Source organism: Myotis lucifugus, unplaced genomic scaffold, assembly GCF_000147115.1.
Source record: "Myotis lucifugus unplaced genomic scaffold, Myoluc2.0 scaffold_190, whole genome shotgun sequence".
NCBI lineage: Eukaryota > Metazoa > Chordata > Mammalia > Chiroptera > Vespertilionidae > Myotis > Myotis lucifugus.
The window spans coordinates 1,627,449-1,637,305 of record NW_005871238.1 but is presented as its reverse complement, the minus strand read 5'-3'; the positions used below and the strand labels follow the sequence as shown (position 1 = coordinate 1,637,305).

General features: G+C 55.8%; 1 protein-coding gene across 1 annotated transcript; it reads right to left on the bottom strand.

Annotated features, from left to right (window-relative positions):
- Positions 1 to 1,315: 1,315 nt before the first annotated feature.
- Positions 1,316 to 6,883, bottom strand: KCNJ9 (potassium voltage-gated channel subfamily J member 9). The gene is made up of 2 exons (XM_023760711.1): positions 6,034 to 6,883; positions 1,316 to 3,386 (listed from the first exon to the last, which is right to left on the bottom strand). The coding sequence occupies exons 1-2, from the start codon at positions 6,881 to 6,883 to the stop codon at positions 3,043 to 3,045; spliced, it is 1,194 nt and encodes a 397-aa protein (XP_023616479.1). The 3' UTR covers positions 1,316 to 3,042.
- Positions 6,884 to 9,857: the final 2,974 nt, after the last annotated feature.

Here is a 9,857-nt window from a genome sequence, read left to right as displayed (position 1 = left end):
GATGCTGACTCAGGTGGCCCTGTGACCTGCGGCAAAGACATCCTTTCTGAGTGGACCTGAACTGGTATGGACTCCCGGGACCCACATGTCTGCTTCCAGGAGGCACAGGGCCTCGGCCTCCCAGCCTGGACTGGAGCAGACTGTGGTGTTTCCCCAGACTTTTATTGAAGGACAGGAGAGGGGTGTGGCCAGTGTCAGAGGCATGCCTGCTGGGGCACACCTTTTCTCAGGAGGCCAGCCTCAGGTCCCCGGGAGCTCTGCTTCTCCACTTGCCATTGCTCTCCCCTCACCATCCCTGGGGACTGCCCTTGGAGACTGGGATGAACCAGGAAGGGAGTGGATGTGGAATGGGAATGGCCCTGCGGGGGCTCCCGTCCCAGCTGGGCAGACCACAGGCCACAGACACAGCCAGATATTGGACGTCTCACTTCTCTGACCTTCTCTCCCACATTTAATTCTATAAGGATGTATCTGGTGTGTTCGTTGTAGCATCTTCGCTGCAAGCATTTTTGCCCGAAACATTTCCAATGCATAACTAACTGGCCAGAAGGCAATTTTGCTGTGAAAGGGATAAAATAACTGTTTGACAGTTTGGGGTATTTTTGTATTTGTTTGTTTGTTTTCATTTTTCCATTGACAAACCAATCACCTTCAGCAGACTTCATACATTTAAGCTAGTTGTCATTCTGGTTTCATTTCTCCATTCATAAAGTTCTTGCAGTACTCCCATTTTTAAATTGCATATAAATCTTAGCTAGTTTCCATTGTGGTTTATTCGGTGACGAGTAGACGGATGCTGGTCTTATAATAGTTAGCATTTCAGCCCTAGCTGGTTTGGCTCAGTGGATAGAGCGTTGGCCTGCGGACTGAAGGGTCTCTGGTTCAATTCCGGTCAAGAGCACCTGCCTGAGTTGTGGGCTTGATCCCCAGTAGGGGGCGTGCAGGAGGCAGCCAATCAATGATTCTCAATCGTCATTGATGTTTCTCTCTCTCCATCCCCCTTCCTCTCTGAAGTCAATAAAAATATATTTTAAAAAGTAGTTAGCATTTCTTCCAGATGACGATGATTGGCCCCCAAAGTTGGTTTCTTACTTTGAAAGACACCACCTTGGGAGCAGAAAGAGAGGCCAAGGTCCCGCTTTGAAGGCGCAGAGTGGAACCCACATTTCCCACAGAACTAAGCCAAGTAGTTACGTACAACCACAAAATAAAATCAGTGACCTGTGCAGTACTGCCACGAGGCCGCACCCTTTTAAAATGTACTCGAATACCTTGTATTTTGCAATAAAGTCTTTTATTTTTTCCATCACCATGTATCCTCTCTGCCCTTTAGTCTCCTTCTTTTTAATGGCAGAATTGCCTTATAGCCAATCAGGTATGTGGCGAAAATGTTTGCGGCCAAAATGCTTGCAGCGAAGATGCTACTGGGAAAGTAAGAACGCCCAGGGGGTTCCCTCCTTTGCCACTTCCTGCTGCAGCTCCCCACCACCTCCCCAGGAATCCCCTCAGGGCCGCTACTGCCTCCTCCTATCTGAAATGCCTGCTTATCTTCCCCAAACACTCTCTCTAGCTGTCACTCCCTGTTTCCACGGACAGGGGAGTTCCTGGGCCCAGAGTTAAACTCATCAGCCTGGGTTTCGGGGTACCTCTCCCCACACAAGACTCCACTCTGTATATCTCAGTCTCCACCCCAAGATCCCCCAGCTTCTCCTCAGCTTGTGTGCTCCATCTCCAGGTCTTCGCTTAGAGCAGGAGCCCTCCAACTGTGGTCCGCATTCCAGCCGTGTCAGCGTGACCTGGGAACTTGTTAGGCATGAAAATGTTTGGTCTCCACCTCAGACCGATTGAGTCAGAAGCTCTGGGAGTGGGGCCACAGTCAGTTTCCACAGCCCTTCAGGTGACTCTGATGCACACTCAAGCGTTACAGCTGATGGCTTAGACATTCTCCGTGCCTTGCTCAAACCCCAGCTTTCAGATTACCAAACCCTTCTACCCCTGCCCAGAGAGACTGCTCAGGCTCTCCGTTTGAAACAGTTGCCATGGGAGTATTTCTGTTTTCCCCAGGTGCACTATATTCCGAGATAGGAAATGGGTGTCGGACTGTCCATCCCCATGTGCCCAGTTCAGTGTTCTATGCCCAAAGGACACCCTATGAATGGTATGAGTGACTCCTTCTCACTAATTCTGCTTTCCCAAGGGCCCCCGTGTCCCAGCTCTAGTGAACTCACCTCAGTCTCTCCCTGGCCCTCTTCCTCCTCAGAACCCTCTCTGCCCTCCACCATCACCGAGGTGTTTATGACATTTCACTCCTTTCCCAGGGCCCCAGCTCTGGTAGCTCTCTACTTCTTGCTTCCCTGTGCAATAGACAAAGCCATTCACACCTGCTGGGCCACTCCTACAGCCCCTCATCCTCCCATTCAGCCTGCCACAGGGGTAGGGGTGGAGCTGGGAGGGCAGCCTCCTCAACTCTGCCCACCTCCATCCAGCTTTCTCTCCTCTGGGTCAGCTGGGCTACTGTATCTGGTGAGACAGGTGTGCCAGGCACAGGGAAGCAGGCTGAGGAGGTGAGTGCGGGCTAAGATCCAGCCCACGTTCTGTGCCCCAGGCCACTCACCCTGGTTTGGGGTGGTGTCAGTCTGGAGGAAAAGGATGCCTGTTTAGAATTTGTACAAAGATGCTCAGTGGGTTAGCAGCAGCCCTGAGTGTACCACCTGTCTGTCGGTCCTCTTACCTATCCATTAGCTGTTTCCCTGTCTGCTTCTATGTTCCCATCCAATCCACATAAGTCCATCCTTCTGTCCATCCATCCACCCATGAGCAGATGTGAAGGTCAAACACAACAGGCTGGTCAGTTCACGCTCCCTGCCCTCCATTCTCTTGATATCAGGATGCCTCCTTCCACATTGGATCCTGGACTCGAGATTCTGAGGGGCCCTTCCAGCCTTAGCACGTCCCCAGGCACCTCACCAGACTCCTCCACCTCCACTATCCAGCGCCCTAGGTACCTGTGTCTGATCCTGCCACAGGGGTCTGCAAAGCTGGTCACACCTTAGACTCACTCTCTGGCGGGGGCAGGCAGCCATTCTTCCCCTTGTCAGGCCCAGCCTCTCCCTCTACCTCCTCCCCTGCCCCCTCCCTTGCCCCCTCTTCCTCCACTCTCTCATCCAGCCGGCTGGGTATAGACCAGTAGAGATGGGCATCAAGGCGGGCCTCTGCCTCGGCCAGCTCTCGGGCACTGCATGAGGGTGTGGGCACCTCAAAAGTCTGGTGGAAGCTGGCATAGTCCACCTCGTAGAAGCCGTCCTCCAGGGTCAGCACTGATGTGAAGCGGTGGCCCCACAGCACCTCGTCCACCAGGTAGGAGCTCCGAGCTTGGCATGTCATTCCTGGGGGGAAGGGCATGGGTCAGAGGGATCCCAGCCCCAGGCTTCTCTCTCCTGCCTCTCACTCCATGACCTGATTCCCAACACCTTGCCTCATATCCCTCCCCAAGGGCCCCACCCCCTTTTGGCCCAGCCCACTTTTCTCCCTTTCCCAACTCCTGAACTTGCTCAGTTCTCTCATCTCTCGTCCATTTGTACGGCCCCTCTTCATCTCCAACCCGCTCTCTCTTCCTGCTTCTCCACTGGAGATGCCAATCAGAGAAGCTTAACCTTAAAATTGACCTTGGGGATCATCTAGTCCAACGTCCCTCTCCATATAGGGCTTCCCACTGGAGCATTCCCAACTGTGGGCATCTGGCTTGCACTCAATTACCTCCCAGAATCGAGAGCTCACCACCTCGCAAGGTGCCCGCTCCTTTGCGCGATGGATGTAATAGTTGAGCTAAAATCTGCCTCCCCGGATTGCCACCCTTTGGTTTCATTCCTCCCATATGACACCCCTTCAAGTATCTGAAAGAGGTTCCATCTCATCTTCTCTTCTTCAGGCTGAACACTGCTCATGTGACCTGGGTTTCCAAAATTTTACTTTCTTGACTGTAAACCAGAATGGCCAAGGAGGATCCATTAAGCACTCTCTGATAAGGAGTCCAATTGAGGCCTGATTCTTGCATGAGAGAGGGCTTCGCACTGCTCTCTTCTGGCCATGATGCTCTAGAGCAGTGGTTCTCAACCTTCCTAATGCCGCGATCCTTTAATACAGTTCCTCATGTTGTGGTGACCCCCAATTTCATTGTTACAAATTGAACATAATTAAAGCATAGTGATTAATCACAAAAACAATATGTAATTATATATGTTTTCCAATGGTCTTAGGTGACCCCTGTGAAAGGGTCGCGACCCACCGGTTGAGAACCGCTGCGAGTCTAGCCAATAGGGCCCAAGATTACATAAATGTGTTGGAAGCTGGATCACACTGCTCTGACATTAAGCCTGTGGCCAACTCAAACCCCCAGTTCTTTTTCACCAGAGCTCTTCCATGCTGTGCTTACATAAGTGATTTTTTTAAAAGTCTAAATGTAGACTTTTATATTTACTCCTTTTAAATGTCATCTTGTTGGATTTGGGCTCATTATTCTTGCTTTTCAAAAGCATTTTGGATCCTGACTCTCACACTCAAAATAATACCATCCTTTCTAGTTTTGCCGCTCCAGAAGTCAGACAAGCTCCATCCCTATCTTCTCCACCCCGCCCTCCTGGCCCTGGGCCTGTGTCCGGTCCTCCCTCTTGGGTGGGCACACCCCTAGGGCAAGTGGTTCTCCTCCCCCGGGGTCTCTCCTTTCCACCTCAGCCCACGCGCACCTCAGAACAAGGGGGGACAGGGTGAACACCAGCTAACCAGACTGGCTCTCACCAGGGCAAGCCCCACACGGAGACACCTCAGGGTCACTGGCAGCCTTCCTCCCTTGATGAAGGCGGGGATAGGAAGCTTCCAGTGAGGGAGAAGAAGAGGCCAAAGGGACCCTGGGGACAGGGGGCTGAGATGAAGAGAGGGAGGGGCTGGGTACACAGGGAGAAGAGGGATGGGCAGGAACATCCTTGTAGGGGAGGGGCTGCCTCAGGTACTGGCAAAACAGAGCTGGAGGGATAGAGAGAAAAGGGGGTGGGGTGAATGGGGAGGGAGAGAGCTAGGGGAGCCCCGGGGGTGGTTAAGAAGAAAAGGGGAACACGAGGCAGAGGGTGTGGGCAGAGGATCAGCTTGAAGGGGCCAGGAAGAGGCTTGTGGGAGAAGCTGGCAGAGTGCAAAAGCTCTGACAACAGTGGCGGGAACCACGTGGGCCTTCAGCCATCCACCTGCAGTTCTCGAAGCCACCTCCCGCTCCGAGACCTCAAGCCCCGAAGGACCTCACCGCTGCGGGCGCTGACCTCCTACCTTCCTCCAGGGCCTTCACTGTATAGGCCTGAGTTGGAGGCACTGACATCACAGGGCGCTGCCCGTCCTCCCGGGAGCCACTAGAAATGCTAAGAGCATCTATTTCCTTTGTCAGTGGAAGTTGAGACTCTTTGGATGGATGGGGAAACGGAGGCAGAAGTGAGACCAGGTGTCAACCTCTCGTTAAAGGCCAGCCTGGGTCAGCCTAACTCAGGTCAGGGAACACCCTCACCACCAAATTCCAGGGGCCTGGGCGAGACTCTCAGAACCGCCCCCTTCCAACCTGTAGCACTAAATACGGAGGCCAGACTGCCTGCCCCCTCCAGGCGTGGCCACTGAATAGCCTGTGGCTGCAGACAACTTGCTTAACCCTCCGTTGGGCAATCTCCTCTGAAACACGAGCACAATAACAAGTTCCCTTGGAGAGGTGCTCGTTAAGATTGAATGAACTCGGAGGTGTCAGGTGCGTGGGAGCCACAGGACAGAGAAGCGCTGATCACAGCTCTCTCCCTGTTCCCACGGGCAGGCCTCTCCGCCGGGGCCCAGGCCAGGGCCGCTTCGGGGATCTCCCGACTTTCCCTGGCTTCTCGTTGGGGTCACTCTGCTTACATGCCCTGCCCAACCGAGGTCCCCCGCCTCATCGTATTCTCACCCTTCACTAGCCTCTTGGTCTACTCTAACCCCTCCCGGGCCCGCCCCGCCCGCCTCCTGCCCGCGCACCCGTGGCTTCCACCATGCCCTCGAGGATCACCACGATCTCGAAGTCGTCCCTTTCCAGGGCGCGGCGCGACGCCTCCCAGAAGGGGCTGGCGGCGTCGATCTCGTGGCTGATGACGAGCGGCGAGACCAGGAAGAGGCGGTCGTCGCCCGTGTCGAAGCCCACGCTCAGGTCGGTCTGGTGCAGCGGGATGAACTCGCCCTCCTGCGTCTGGCGCGAGCGGATGAGCTTGGCGCGGATGGAGGCCTCCACGATGTGCGAGGAGCGCAGGTCGCCCACGCGGAACATGAGGCAGAGGCGGCCGTCGCGCAGGGACACCACGGCGTGCGACGAGAAGACGAGCGTGGCGGCGCGCTTGTTGGGCTGCGAGATCTTGACGAACATGCAGCCCACCATGAAGGCGTTCACCATGGAGCCCAGGATGGCCTGCAGCAGCAGCAGCACGATGCCCTCGGGGCACTGGTCGGTGATGACGCGGTGCCCGTAGCCGATGGTGGTCTCCGTCTCGATGGAGAAGAGGAAGGCGGCCACGAAGCCGTTGAGGTTGTTGACGCAGGGCGTCCAGGCCGCGTCCTCCAGGTGCTCCAGGTCGCCGCGGCCGTAGGCGATGAGCCACCAGATGGCGCCGAAGAAGAGCCAGGTGAGCGCGTAGGCCAGCACGAAGAAGAGCAGGCTGAGGCGCCACTGCAGGTCCACCAGCGTGGTGAACAGGTCGGTCAGGTAGCGGTACGTCTCGCCCGCGTGGCCCTGCTGCACGTTGCACCGCCCGTCCTTCTCCACGTAGCGCTGGCGGCCGCGCCGTCGGGGCGGCTCCTCGGGGCCCGGCGAGAAGGCGGCGTTCTCCTGCGCCATGGCCCCCGCAGCGTAGGGGTCGGGGTCCGGGTCAGCGCCCCAACGCGCGCCGCCGGGGTCCGCACCGCCGCCGTCCGCCGCCTCTCGGTAACGTCGCGGCTCCTGCAGGCACTTAAAGATGGACCGAGTTAACCGGGCCACGGAGAGGCAGCGACAGCCGGGGCTGGGTGCCCAGAGGGAAGCCCTCCTGCCTGTATTTTCCTCCCCTCCCCTCCCCTCATTTTCCTTCCTTCCTCCCTCCCTCCCTTCCTCCCTTCCTTCCTTCCTTCCTTCCTTCCTTCCTTCCTTCCTTCCTTCCTTCCTTCCCTCCTTCCAAAATATATTTTTATTGATTTCAGATGAAGGGAGAGAGAGAGAGACAGAGAGAGAGAGAGAGAGAGAGAGAGACATCAATGATGAGAGACATTGATCAGCTGCCTCCTGCACACCCCCTACTGGAGATGGAGCTGGAAACCCAGGCATGTGCCCTGATGGAGGGTGGGGGGAGGGACGGACCATGACCTTCTGGTTGGAACCATGACCTTCTGATTCATAGGTTGACACTCAACCACTGAGCCACGCTGGCCTGGCCCTTCCTGCTTCTTGGCCTCAGTCTCCACATCAGTAGAATGGGACAATACATACAACCCTCGCTGCTCCCCCAGCTCACAGAATCATGAGGATCAAATGGGACGGCACTATCCAAGTGTGATGATTATTTCCAGGGGAAGGCGGTGCTGAGATCATGGCCCTCCACCTCTGACCAGGGTGTGCAGCACTCCAGGGCCTCCCAGGGCGAAAGCCCAGGCAGGGGAGCAGATTCCTAGTATCATTAGCCCGTGGCCTCCCTGGGGGCAGCCGGTTAATCTTCCTCTCCAGCAGCAATTTTCAACCTTTTTCATCCCGTGGCACACAGAAGCTAATTACTAAAATTCTGCGGCACACCAGAATTTTTTTCTGACAGAAAAATAGGTATAGTTTTGACTCATTCACACCAGATGGCTATTGTTGGGTTGGCTGTTGTAATTTTTTAATTGGACAATCTAAGGAAAAGAGGTCAGTGCTCCTGAGTACATAGTTGAATGTTGCATCTTAAGAATGCGGCGTGCCCTGGCATCTGGGTTGGAAACCGCTGCTCTGCTGCACCCCCTCCCTAGCTGTTGTCAGGCCAGTGCCCTAATCTGTCCCCACAATTCACCCTGATGGTCTAACCATACCCAGGTCTTCTGAAGTTCACCTCAAGACCGACACAGGAAGTCCTGCCAGTTCCTGCCTCCCTGGACCTCACTCACGCGCTCCACCCCACCCACATCTTATCCTCTCAACAAGCGTACAAAGGAGGAAGGGAAGTGGCGGGGAGTAGGGGGCAGTCTCCAGGGCAAGGGCTGAAAACCCCCACAGTAGGAAGTCCCCGCTGGAAACCTCCCTGAGCACTAACCACGCCCATTGTTTTCCCCGGGTTCTTTCCACAGTGGGGACAGCCTGGAACGGGCCGAGGACCCAAGGACATGCCGTGTCCGAACAGATGCTGGGGCAGAGGGAGCACCAAGCTCACCGGGAGTTAGGCTTCATCCCTCTGCTCTCCTGTTCTCCGTGAGATGTAACCAATCAGGGCCGGTGAACACTAAGCACCCACATTTACTCCCCGCCCCCTCCAGTTCTTTCCCACAACACCCTGCCTCCCACTGACTGTCCTCACTGACTCCCCCCTCCTCCCCGCTCCAAAGCTCACATTCCACCTGACTTTGCCTCAAATTCTTGCTCTGGAAGGAGCTCTCTGAGCTGTAATCTGCCCTGAGAGAGAGGTCCGGGGCCCTCCCCCCGGCACCCAGGGCCCCTAGGAGATGTGAACCACACAAGGAAAGGCCTAGAATGAGGATTGGAGACTTTTCAATCGGCCTTTCTTCCCGGGATCATCCTTTGCCCCCACTTCAAGGAAACCTGAGCTGCCTGGGGTGGGTTTGGAGGGGAGAATGTGGCATGAGGATCACAGGTGGCCTGCATGTTTGAGGAGAAACAGCCTGGATATGTAACCCCAAACCCAGCGCTCCAGAATTTAAGGTCTGGAGTGAGGTACTCTGCAGCTGGACCTCTGGAGGCCGTGAGTGAGTGTGTGTGTGTGTGTGTGTGTGTGTGTGTGTGTGTTGGCACAAGAGGAGAAACCAACACAAGGTGTCTTAGAGCTTAGCGAACCCCCAATTTTATTTTCCAGGAGGAGTCAGGGGACACAGGGTCTAGGAGCCCCAATGCAATGGCAGATTAGGGTCTTCCCCTCCCCCAACAATGGGCTTCCCTTCCCATCCCTCAGCCCAGGATGCCCCCAGGAAGTGGTCTCTAAGCCCTGGCGGCTCACAGACCCCAGCGCATACAGACAAGTACGGGAGCCCCACTCATTCCAGCTTCAGGGGGACGGCCACGTGTTCTCTCAGGTCATCTGACCCCCAGCTGGCCTGCTGGGACCGACCTCTCAGCCCAGGGATGGGGAAGGAGCCCCAGAGTGATCCCCCCAGAACTCTCACTCCCCTTTGCCCGGGGATCTAGGTGAGCCTTCCTTTGATGGGGTCCCCTTTCCCGCCGTCCTGAGTAGGCTGCATTCTCAGTGGGGAAGGACAGGTGTGGAATTATTACCCCTATCCCAGGTACTCTGGTTTAGACCTGGTTTCTGTACCTTCCCTCCAGCGTCTTGTTCCTCCAGCCTACTGCTTTTTAGTTTTCGTGCATTCCCTGACCCCTTTCCACATCTTCCTGGATCTTGCTTTCTTTCCCTAGGAAGTGCTCGCCAGCAAGGAGGCTTATATTTTGGAAGGAGATCTGGTGAAAAACTCCCTCAGGAATCAGCTCTTCCCAAACCCCCACTTGCCATGGAAATAGGGGCCCAGCCCCCCTCCCCTCCCTGCAACTCAACTCACAGTCCGTAGAGAGGAGAGCAGCGGGCAGCAGAGACCCCTGGAGGGGAGCGTCCATGCCCCTGACACGGCCCCACACCCGTCCCCTT

What these genes read in the sequence shown, in the direction of transcription:
- KCNJ9 (XM_023760711.1), bottom strand. Translation starts at nt 6,883, where the DNA reads ATGGCGCAGGAGAACGCCGCCTTCTCGCCGGGCCCCGAGGAGCCGCCC. An exon ending in GGGCATGGTGGAAGCCACGG is followed by an intron (nt 3,387 to 6,033) that starts GTGCGCGGGCAG and finishes CCTTCCCCCCAG; the next exon opens with GAATGACATGCCAAGCTCGG.